The sequence below is a fragment of the Myotis lucifugus genome, unplaced genomic scaffold (assembly GCF_000147115.1).
Source record: "Myotis lucifugus unplaced genomic scaffold, Myoluc2.0 scaffold_27, whole genome shotgun sequence".
Classification (NCBI taxonomy): Eukaryota; Metazoa; Chordata; class Mammalia; order Chiroptera; family Vespertilionidae; genus Myotis; species Myotis lucifugus.
In genome coordinates this window covers 9,756,953-9,769,545 of record NW_005871075.1, presented here as the reverse complement: position 1 = coordinate 9,769,545, position 12,593 = coordinate 9,756,953, and the positions used below count along the sequence as shown (strand labels likewise).

The following is a 12,593-nucleotide window of genomic DNA, read 5'->3' as shown; positions in this document are numbered from 1 at the left end:
AGACTATCCTAATAACCATTTTAAGTGCATGGGCATTCCTCGATAATACAAGGTCGGGTACCGGAAGGCCCTCACATCGTGTATTTTGTTGTTCAGAACCTCTCATAAGCCAAAGCTGTGAACAAACCAAACTACACAGAAGGACTAACTGGAGAAACGTTAAGATTGTAAAAGAAAATGAGGCCAAATGTCAACAATGAATTCAGACATCACACTTGAAGCTAACAGATAGTTAACCTCCTTGAAGTTACTTGTACTCTTGATCTTAAAATGCTAAAAACGTGTAATTTAAATATTCCTCTCCTCTACCATAGCATTGCTAACTGGAGTGTGAAATCAAGCATTACCACATCGTTTCTGCCTGATGAGATAATTTTGGTTTTCTTAGGAGGATTATGCCAATGCACTTATTTTTGCCAGAAAATAATTTTACTTTTTATTTTGCAAGAAACTAATATTTGCAATGACCAATTCCAGTTGTGTTGACTTGCAAAACTATACGATGAAAGATTGAAATAAGTATAAGAACCAATTTATTTTTATAGAATATTACTCAAGTTTAGAGCAAGTAAACAATTTCCAAAGACAGAGGCTAGCCCTAACCTGTTTGGCTCAGTGGATACAGCGTTGGCCTGCGGACTGAAGGGTCCCAGGTTCAATTCCAGTCAAGGGCATGTACCTTGGTTGCCGGCACATCCCCAGTAGGGGGTGTGCAGGAGGCAGCTGATCGATGTTTCTCTCTCATCCATGTTTCTAACTCTCTATCCCTCTCCCTTCCTCTCTGTAAGAAATCAATAAAATACATATTTTTTAAAAAGACAGAGGCTAAATGTATCTTTTATACTCTCGCTGATACCTTTATAGTTTTCTCAAGTAAAATGACTTAAAGTCAACTTCTGTAAAGTTACAAGCTTAAATAATTTTTCCATTATCGTTTTCATATTTGGTTGAATCATATCTTCCTTCTCTTTTCTCCTTTACTTCTCATAAAAAAAAAACAGTCCTCATGCCAAGAATAGAATCTGATATTTGAATAACTGTGTAGACCCCCTAGTTATTTTTTTAAAATTGGGTTGATGGAAAAACTATATTCTTTCCATCCCTAACGCAGAACTTTTAATATATACATTTATTTTAGACACTCTTTATATGCAGTTTAGTATGAATAATGTCAATAAACAATAATCGAGCTATATTAAATCAAAACTAAGTTTGGAAGTTTATATTATACCAAGTTTGCCCAACTTCTCACTTTTCACCACATAGTTTTGGCACGGTATAGACAAGTGATGGCATTTTTTAAAGAAGGTAGAGTTCAAAAACAATAGCAAATTACTGCTAATTTCTTCTTGATGGGTGCTATTAACACCTATTAACATCAATAAGAGGAACAAGGTTGTTTCCAGCACAAAATATCAGTCTAATCTATATCATTTAGAAACAAATGAAAACTTTGGAAAGGAATTTGAAAGTACCAGTAAAATATAACATTTTTGTGTGCTGTTCTTTGATGAAGTGAATCACAACCATAAATCAGAAACAGCTTTTGAAAATAAGTATGACTATCAAGCTTTTCTAAAGGCAATTCTAAACTTGTCACTCACTCGAAACATTTCCACCTTAGAAAGTACTAATGTCTTACATGCCATTTCCTGAAGGAAATCGGACACTTTAAAAGGCAAAAATCTTTTGTCTTTTACCCTAAGCATAAAAAGAAATATTTCAGTAAGGAATGGAAGAAAATGAAGCGCATTTAAATAATCTCTTTGCGCTGGAAGTTGCCAATTCGTCTGTGAGCAGTTTCACTGCAGATGAAAAGAAATCAAAATACAGGGCAGATGTTGAACAAACCACATTTTCGTTCTGTCACACACGGGCATTTTTCAAATGATTTTGGCTCATCTATTAAATAAGGTGCATTTTGCTTGATTTTGAAAAGGGAAACATCAGGAAATATTTAAAGGCCAATTGCTGCCAATTAACTTCGATCAGTAAAAGTTCTACTTGAATCTTTCAGATTCTTCTCCTGTCTGAAAAAACATACATTTATAAAATCTAGCAAAACAACAACTTGATGACTAATGGCTGTTAACAGCTCCACCACAAGCTCGCTTAACAGCAGGATTTAAATAAACAACTGTCTCTATTAAGAAGGGAGTGTAATGTAGTTATAGTCACGTTGTCTGAGAATGGAGATATGAAAAACAATATTCTTTATTCTTAAGAATGCTGCTCATCGAGACCATCATGTTTGTCACTGCCCATAACGCCTTCAATGAGCCATCTGACACGTTTCCCCCCAAATGATGATGGACAAATAAAACATCAGCATTTTCACATGAGAAATCCTGGTGCCCTAACAGCAGAGGCCCGACTGAAATGTCATGCAAACGACAGGGCCGGTGAAAAAGGAAAGCACCCAACGCAAGACAGTGACAGCCTGACATGAACCGCATATGCAAGTATCACAAGCTCTGTTGGGTTCTAAAGGCAATTCATCGCGACGGTGACGATGTAACCGAGAAATCTGTAGTTTCTGCTAATCAACACAACTTAATATTTAAGATCTTTGACCTCAAATTTTCATCCTTATCAATGGTTATGTGGCAATCTAATTTTGAAACAAACAGTCCATGTAAAGCATAACAAATACCATGAAGGCAAAATGCATTACTTTGCCTCATTATCCAAATTATATATTCAAAAATAATATCCCCTTTTTTAAGACCAATCATCCATTTTCAGGCATACAATATGAAGTTTATATAAAAAAACTGAACTTACTTCTAAGTCATTAAAAAATAGATGTGTGTCTGCCAAGTTGAAAATCATTTCTTCCATTCGCAGTCCAAGGGAAACTGAAGTAGGTGGATCCTAAAAGAAGAAATTTTACAGGTCAAGAACATGTATTCTTCAGGTTACATGAAATATATTGTCACATTAAGAGGGAGTGAGTGTAGGGAAAGGCCCAAAGTGATCGTCGGGCGGCTTGGGCTCCAGTTGCCTTTGGTGTGCATGATTTCTTCTATATGCAAACTTCAATGATTTATTTTATTTAAAAAGTTCCCCTAATGTTGTTGGTACTTTGCATAAGGAAGAAACAACTTGCTGCTTAAAATATCACAAAATATATAAAATCTAGGGTTACTTAGACATATAAAGTAGAGGAAATTCAGCTTCGCACTTATGTTTCAGGAGCAAGAAAATCAGTGAATCAAGAAGACATTGCTTACGTTACACCACAATCCATTAAACATGTCTAAAAGCATTACCACAAATATTAGAAAATAGATACAATATAGATTCACTTCTGAAGGGCAGTGAATACTAATTTTACTGCAGAGGATAACTATAATTTTTTATTGATTCAGACTGCCTGCCAATTTTGAGTATACTTAAAAGTAGGAAGTGATGGCCACTCTGACCACCTGGCACCATGCCAGCTCCGGGAACATATTTAACATTCATGTGACACTATCCAGTCATCAAACATCCAGTACTGTACACAGAGAGATCCAGTGACTTCTACCCAATGCCTCACACAACCCATACCCTGATGACATTTACTGGCACTGAGGCAAACTCGGGGGAATATGGAGATATTTGCAGATTTTATGGTGTTGCTGTATTCCTAATGTATCACACTGAGGAAGCAAGAGGGGTCATGGTGAATATCCTGCATAATCATAAAGAAGGAAAAATAATTTCTGTCGAGGAAGTATTCAAGGATGTAATGTGCGTGTTTGAAAATTTTATTGACATTCTAATAACAATACCAACTTTCACAGGTCCAATACTGTCACATTTTCCCAAAGAACAATAATTTCTGATATACTGTTTTTTATTATTACAGCAAACTTTTCAGAGAAAGGCGGAATCTACCTCACCATCATTGATCAGGGAAATTGTAACTAGAGAAACCATGCCTTCACATAGGGCACGCATCTGGCTGGTGCACTCTGTCTATCACGCGTCCTCGAGTCTTATGTTACAGTCAGAGACACAAAACCCAGAGAAAATAAGATTCTTGTTTTCTAATACTGTCCGACGTAAACCTTGTATGTTTTCTCTATTGTCTTCCTTCCAAAGCTCGAGACTTGCCTGGCTTACTCTCTACTGTCCGTGTATCCACAGCTGATCATCCCGAGTGTTTACCCCAACTGCCACTCATGGGGTTTGGGAAGTGACAGGGAAGAGCCCCTGGCACTGAGCTCACTTGCCCTCTACTTGACCCTCAGTTTGCTCATCTAATAAGTCAGATGGCTAGATGCAAACACATTGTTCTCATAGAATAAATGGAATGATTTTTTTTCTTATAATAAAAAAATTCTCATCTCTTAATTTGGCACAATCATACCTACTTGTACACCTGGGGAGAGCAGGCCTGTGATGGGGTGAAAGGGGCAGAGACTCCTTGAATGCCCGCCAGGGGCCAATCAACTGTGGTGAGGGAGGCGGAGTCAACCCTGCCAACCCCGCCCACCCACAGCACTAGCCCCGCCCACTCCTTGCCAGCTCCACTCAGGGTCTAAACAGAAATCCCAGAGCGGGGCTTGGCACCTCTGGTCTCAATTCCTCTCCTACGCTAGGCCTCCTCTGCCTGCTGACTGACTGGAAAGAAGGCAGAGAACACAGAATCGCCAAAGGTCGGGGCTTAGGTTGGCACAGGGTTTAACCAACGCCCCGGGGTTTATGAGGGCAGAGAGGAAAGACACACCAAGGCCACTGAGTGTGCAAGAGCTGTGTGGGAGGGACCGCAAACCCTTCCCTCAACTCCCCTGTGCGAGGACTCACACGCCTCAGCCCTCTCCAACTGTCCCTGTGTACCACCACCGAACACCGATGAAATTGCATTGGTTGAGAAGAATTAAGAACAGTTGACAAATAAGCAAAGGCAAACTCGCGCTGCACGCTGCTTTTATGGGGAATGGCTCACTTGCTTCTATTCGCAGTATCAGCAAGCATGCTGGAAAGGCACATACTCAAACATACCCCGGGGCAGAATTACCAGTGGGGGGAGTTCAAACAGCTGTTTCTAAAGCAAAACACCTGACGGAGGTGTTTACTCCCTCTTGTTCAGGCCAATAAAAGCGCGCTGAGTTGTCGCATAACCAGGCCCATGAATCTTTTTATGTGGCGCGCGGAAGAGTTTCACTGCCAATTCCGGAATTTATGTGCCATGGTATTGTTACTTTTGAAGGAGTATTATTCCTCCTTGATATGGTTGCTTATTTATGCCGCCATCAAAAGAACTACTGCATTGTTTGCTAATATATAGCATATTTAACTTTTCTTCATAAATTAGAGTAATGGCTTGCCAGTCGGAATACTAATAAATTTTAAAGGCTTGTTCAGTCTCATGGTCAAATACGACACAGATGTTGGCCTTATTTACCTCTGAATGTTTTTCTCTTTTGTTATGAGCTTTCATGCCTTCACAGTGTCTATGCCTTCACAGTGTCTATCCCTGCCACTCCACTACACCGAGAGAACAGCTTTCAGATTTAAGTGGAATGAGAGAATTTTAGAATAGGAAGGGGCTCTAGTTGAGGGAGCAGTGTTTATCAAATATTTTTCAAACCACAATTCACAATAAAAAAAAATATATTTTACACCATGTTCTAGAAATACCACCTCCTCGCCTACCCCCCCCCCCCCCACACACACACACAAACACACACACACCACACAGCTGAAATGAAGTTTGGCAAAAGGAGCCTTTGCTCACTGCGTGGGGGGTACTCTGATATTTCCCATTTCATAGCCCACTGACGTGTCACAATCTACAGTTTGGGAAGCTGAGCGGGGGTGGGGGTGTGGGGGGGGACACCCACTTCTGATTGGAGAGATGGGAAACCTGGCGGCGGTGTGATTTGCTTGTGGTGACAGAGCTGGCAGGGCGCAGAGCCGTCTCACACGCAGTGTTTTCCCTGAGAGCAAATGAGCAGAAGAGCAGGCAGATGAGCGTGTCCGCAGATTTGCTTACACGTTCTGGCGGTGGAGTTCTTCTCACATCGAGGTTCGCTTTTATTTTCCTGTTCTCATAATCTTCTAATACTTTCCTAAGTTCTCAAATATGTCTGACACAAACCAAATGCGACAAAAGCTCACACTGGACAGTTAATAAGTTAGTCATGGCTTGATGGCTTATTTGGGCATATTTAGAAGAAGAAAAACACACACTTTTTTTTTTTAAGACCAAAACTGAGATGGTCGAATCACCACGTCTCTGGCTTAGTCTTACTTTTCTTGTGCTTTTTGCAAGAACGAATTCCAGGGCTGCAGTTATGAAATGGTTGCTTTTGAAACACCATGTTTTGTTCGATCACTTTTGAAAAATTATACAACTTTGCTTCCACATCAAACAAACATCTCTTTTTAAGTAAACTTTTCTGCCAAATCTTTCCATTCTTTTCTGAACTTGACCCCTCTGTGGCAGTGGCCAGTGCTGTCCTATCTTGACATATCTCCTTTCCTGGTGTCTGTCACATCATCGATCTTTTCTGAACATCTTCCTGGAATCGATTGTCCATCACCTGTTTTTAAAGGATCCTGGTCCCTAGGACTATTTCCACCCATTCCTCACTCTACTCACAGGCTCTGCGGACCCACCCCATTCATGCCCTAACCACTGCCCCTCTTCCCTCTATTAAATCAGGTCTCAAGTGCAGGCTCACACACCGATGACCTGTTGGTGATTTCTACTTGGATGTCCTGCAGAGCACCTGGCTCTCAATGTGCTAGAAATTGGAGTCATCATTTCCCCTGGAACCCACTGTGTTCCTTCTTTAGGAGAACAGCACCCTACCAGCCCCAAAACCTTGGCATCTTCTAAACAGCCTCTCTTTCCCCCACATCAAGTCAGTCTCTACACCCTGCCCCTTGGACCTGGAATCCACGCCTTCCTTGTAGTCACTGCCCCGTTAATTTCCCAGCCATGCGTCTGTTTGGTAGATATCTTCAACCGGCTCCCTCAGGGGCTCTCAGCCCAGGTGTCACCATGTCCGTCCCATTCTCCTATCTCTTTTAGGAAACATCCAAACACGTCAGCAAGTACGGGGGCCCACAGATGTCTGGCTCTTGTTTACCTCCCCAACACATGACCTAGTTATAGTTTAATCATAACATCTTTCCTTCAAAAGATGACTAGGCAGAGGCCTAATGGAAAAGCGAGGTGGCTCTGATGGCAGTTCCCACCAAAGATCTTAAAGAAAACTGGGGCAAGCATCTCCCCTGTTTCCCCACATTAATACACCGAGGGCTCTGACCCAGCCGGTGTACTCACCCCCTGCATCCCCGCGCCCACAGTGCTCCTCTCACGCCCCTGCCTCAGCTCAGTCTCCTCCCTGACTCCTCCCACCGGCTCATCAGTGCTGGGTACCACAGCTGTATGTGTACTTGTCTAAGGAGGGCAGAGACTTAGCCCTACATCCTTCTCTCTACATCCTTAGGACCTAACACAATGCCAGGCACAAGGGCTTTCCCAGTTTGGTAGAAGAACAAACTGGGAAAAGCAGTAAATAGAAAATACAGGGTACCCCTCCAAAATGTGTACACACACTTTTAATAATTATAAAGGCAGTGTTTATCAAAATACATTTTCTTTTCAAAATTGAGCTATCAGCTGTTAAAGTGTGTATATATTTTTTGGGACACCTGGTGTTTCAAATAATTCCAATGAAGAAGAAAAAATATAAAATTTGATCTTTAGTTGCTATTGTTCAGTGTTGGGAAAAATAAATTCCTAGTTACCTAGATTAGGCTACACAAAGAGACATTTGAACCCTAAAATCATTTCAGCTACATAGTATAGTATTAAACATGTTCACTAGTGACGCCTGATTCATTTGTACCTGGTTAAAGAGCAGCCCACTTTTAGAATCGCTGCTTACAAAACCTCCTTATCTACTTAATGAAGTGGGTAATATTAGCATAAGATCAGCAGCCAATTTATTTTTTAATGCAATAAGTGGCATGCATTACATTTTGCAAAATGTATTCTTATGTGCTCTGCAATTTAGTTCCCTAGTAAGACTTGGATAGTGCAGTGGGGAGGCTTGGAAAGGGAAAAAACAATCAATTGCTTTACCATTCTTCTTATTTACTATAGCTCTTTGTAACTGAGACTTTCTTTAACCAAAACAAAACAAATAGCATCCAACACAACAAATAGCATCCAACACAACACAACACAACACACACACACACACACACACACACACACACACCACACGCTCCTAAATTATTTTAATACTGTAATGAATTGCAAATGTCTTCTTAAAGTCATGAAAATGAAGGAAAGGAACTAGTCGCAATGCTAGGCTACCGTGGCTGTTGTGGGTTAAACCAAAGAGAATTATTTCTATTGAACAGAAAGCAACACTAGGTAGAAAACTTAAATAACAATGGAATCTGCTGAGGGGAGACTCAGGCCTAAAACAATCGTTTTGCTCTCATCCCCTGTCCCCTGGCCTCCAGGTCTTCTCTTGTTCCTAGAACACAGAACTGCCCACAGAGACTAAAGTTATCATCATCCCACCTGACATCACCAGCATCATGCGGGACCTATTGTTATTCCTTTCCTGTTCCTTTCTCCCCAGCCTGATCACTGCTATTATACTAGATCTTCATGTTATGAAAGATTTAAAAAAGAAAAAAGGAATTCTAGACAAAGTCAGTGCGCAGCAATGCTGACCTGAAATTCAGTCTTTAGAGAGATTTATGTCCGTCAGTGTTGCTGTCACATGTTGAAAATCTATAATCTGATTTGAGGTGAAGAAAAGAAAAGGGTGTCTATAAATACATATGAACTAGGATATGGCCTCTTATTGCCCTGTTTTGTTTCATAGATGAGCTGAGGCATTTGATAAATGTTAAGAGTCATTTTAAAAATATTCTTAGTAACCACAATCCATAGCGATTCAGAAATGTGATTTTACCAAGACTCAGCCACCTGGTGAAGACACTGTTGCTCCTGCAGGCGGTCCCATTTGCTTCGACATCTAGTAATTGCCTTAGGATGACAAGGAATGACACTGTGCAGGGAGTCTATGAAGCCATCCCGCTCATCTACACACTGAACGAGCTCTAACACTAGTGCTGACACAAGGCATTGTTAGCAGGGGCACTTTTGCTACTCAACACAGATATTGAAAAAGTTTCTTCCAAAATAATTGTGCTCGGGACCTGAGGGAAAGAGTTCTTGCATGCACACAGGTCAGAAAAACACCCCAAATGCACATTCTTATAATGGTCATGCCACTGGCTTTGCTTAGGTAAATCACACTGCACCTAGAAACTTCTGTGCATCAAAGGATCCAATTAGCAACCTATGGAGTAGGAAAAATATCTACAGCTCAGATATCAGATAAGAGGTTAATAACCAGGAAGACTAAAGAACGACAACTCAACAGTAACAATAAAAAACTACTTTAAAAATGGGCAAAGGACTTGAATGGATATTTCCCCAAAGATGATACATAAATGGTCAACAAGCACATGAAAAGATGCTCAATATCACTAACCATTAGGGAAATGCAAATCAAAATCACAATGAGATTCTATCTGACACCCATTAGGACGACTATAAAAACAGACAGAGAGAAAGCACAGTGTTGATGAGGCTGTGGAGAAACTGGAACCCTTGCACACTGTAAACGGTGCTATGGAAAACAGTTTGACCATTCTTTAATAAATTAATAAATTAGGCACAAGTCTACTTCTGGGCATATACCCCAAATAATTGAAAGCAGGGTCTCAAAGAGATATCTGTACATCCATGTCCATAGCAGCCTTGTTCAAAATAGCTAAATGGTATAGGCAACCCAAGTGTCCACTGACAGAGGAATAAGCAAATATGGTATAGCCATACAATGGAGTATTAGTCAGCCATGAAGAGGAAGGAAATTCTGACACAGAATTCTACAAGAGGAAGGGAGCTTGAGGAGATTACGCTAAGTGAAATAAGCCACTAACATAGAGACCAACACTGTCTGATTTTACTTAGATGAGGCACTTAAAGCCATGAAAATCATTAAGACAGAAAGTAGAGCCAGTTGTTGCCAGGTGTTGTGGGAGGAGAGCCTGAGGAATTATTTCCTGGCTACAGACTTTCAGTTCTGCACAATGAAAAGAGTTCCAGGGATTGAACAACAATGTGAATGTACTTAATGTTCCTGAGCTGTACACTTAAAAATTGCTAAGAAGGTAGAGTTTATATTGTACGCATTTTACCATAATTAAAATAAAAATGTAAAACAATTGGAGAAATGTAATTGTTGATTAGACATTTAATGATATTAGGAAATAATTATTAATTTTTTAAATTGCTGAAGTACTGGGTATCACCTACTATTTCTATTCTAAAAAACTCTTTCAATGGAGTCTTAAAAACATAATGAAATATATACAAATAAAATAATATCTGGGATTTGCTTTGAAAAATAATCCTAGGGGAGGGGAGGGCTGTGGTAAGGATACAGACACAAAAAGAGGCCCTTGGACTTCGTAACTGCTAAAGCTGGGAGAGGCTACCCTGGGCTTCCTTACACTCTCCCATCTACTTGTGCATATGTTTAAGAAGTTTCTATAGTTGAAATTTAAAAACTATATGAAAATATTTGCCAAGACAAGACTGGTTGTCTTTGGTGGGTGTAATTATGGATTAAAAATATTTCTTTTGAAAATGTGAAACACACCCAAATCTAAAATGCCAAAAAGTTTTTAAATGTTAAAATCATAAGAGCCAAGCAAAGCTCCCCAGTATGTCACCGTTTATCAAAAAGAAGGTCTCGGGACTCGCTTGGCAATCTTACCCAGACTTAGGCGAGGTGTAGAATACACACAAGAACATACGTCAAACACGGCTTTCCCTGTGTGAACTCCACTGATTTTTATTCTATGGGATGTTCTTACAATAGAAAGTCAGAGGAATGCCCACATTTATAACAGGACCCACATCGCATACATTTTGGAACAGCAGTGTCACGGGGCAACACTGATCGGCGGCAAAGGAGAACTCCCGGTGTCATGTAAGAGCAGCACCCAGGGAGGGGCATCTCACTAGGGCCGCTGGCATTTCGGTTTTGGTTGTACAGCTCTGTGGATCCTGGTTTTTCTTGATGCACAGTGCTAGTGTGACCAATTGACATCCTATTATGGGCCACTTCTTACTAGTTCAATGATTGTAGCTACTAGGGAATATTTGTCATGAATTATACAGGGAGACTGGTTGCCTGAATTCCTTTAGGCATCAGAGTCTGTGGTTTCACTCTTTGTGGATTTAAAGTGGCATTTAGTTCAGAATAGTTTTGCCCCATGAAGGACTGCTGTGGAAGATTCATTCATTCCCTACCAGCAGCCTCCTTTGTTCATTTATAAACTCCCTGAAGGGAAGAATTATGGCGAGGCACCTCTGACACTACTATGTATGTGTTCAATCCCATATAATAAAAGGGTAATATGCAAATTGTCCCCTTGACCAGGAGTTCGACCAGGGGGTGGGGCCAGCTCACCAATCGTCCAGGGCCCCTAACCCCCAACTGGCCCCTCCCCCGATCAGCCCCCCTACCCTGATTGGGGGCAGGGCTGGCAGCCCAACCTCCCGTGTCCCCTCCCTCCCAGCCAGTCCCATCGACCCAATGGGCTGGCCAGATCCCACCCATGCATGAATTCATGCACTGGGCCTCTAGTAAATTATAAAAGACTGACTTTTCTGAAAAACTTGTTAGTCTCAGGCCAGGAAACAAAGGGTGACTCAGCAGGAGAGAGGTGGGTAGCCAGATGTGTAGTGGGTACTGTGGCCCATATAACACCAAAGGCTTTGTGTGTGTAACTTCAAAATTGTCAGTACAGTTTTGTGAATTACCTCATGGATAGTTTCAGTGATCATTACTTCATCTAAACTACTATAGACCATAAGGCTAAGCTATTGGGTACCATCTACTGCTTCTATTTTGACAAATTCTTTTGATGGAGTCTTCAATTTGGGCAGTCCTCACATGGAGACCACACGGTATTAGCATGGGATCTCACCCAATGGGACACCATGGTGAATGCCTCCAGGTCCCTGGTGAGGAGGGGCAGTGATCAGGATGAAGTTCACGCTGCTCAGATTTTATGTTGAGAAATATTATAGTTACATCTGCATTGCTGATTCCTGTATTTGTACATGATCTTGATCTTAACTATCTTTTAAGTAAGCACTGCAAACACTCATTCTCACTTCTCACTTCTGACCTTCAAATGGCAATTTAATCTATTTTAAATGCCACTCCCAGAATTGAGGCTGATTCAGAAATGATTTTCAGAACCTGTTTTCATTTAATTTCTCAAAAATTCTACTTTGGGTTCGGAGTGTCCATGGTCCTTTGAGCCTCAAACTAGATAGAAAGTTTAAGGAAAACCTGTTTATCTTTTCTTGGGTTTTTAGAATAGGATCCAGAATATTCTTCTGAGTATAAAAATAAAATGCCTTCTCCTTTCTCTAAAAATCTTAAAGCTAACAATTCATCTAACCATAAAAATATTTCCCCCTTTTATGTAACCTTTAAATGATACACCCTGAGATTTTTAGCTTTGACTTAACTATGCCA

At 40.7% G+C, this 12,593-nt stretch overlaps 1 protein-coding gene across 1 annotated transcript in view; it reads right to left on the bottom strand.

The window, feature by feature from the left end:
• EYA1 (EYA transcriptional coactivator and phosphatase 1) overlaps positions 1-12,593 on the bottom strand; it is a 274,836-nt gene that overhangs the window by 41,784 nt on the left and 220,459 nt on the right. Inside the window, exon 12 of the mRNA XM_006086365.3 lies at positions 2,785-2,874. Within this exon, the coding sequence (XP_006086427.1) occupies positions 2,785-2,874 (90 nt within the window). The remainder of the gene's footprint in view (positions 1-2,784; positions 2,875-12,593) is intronic.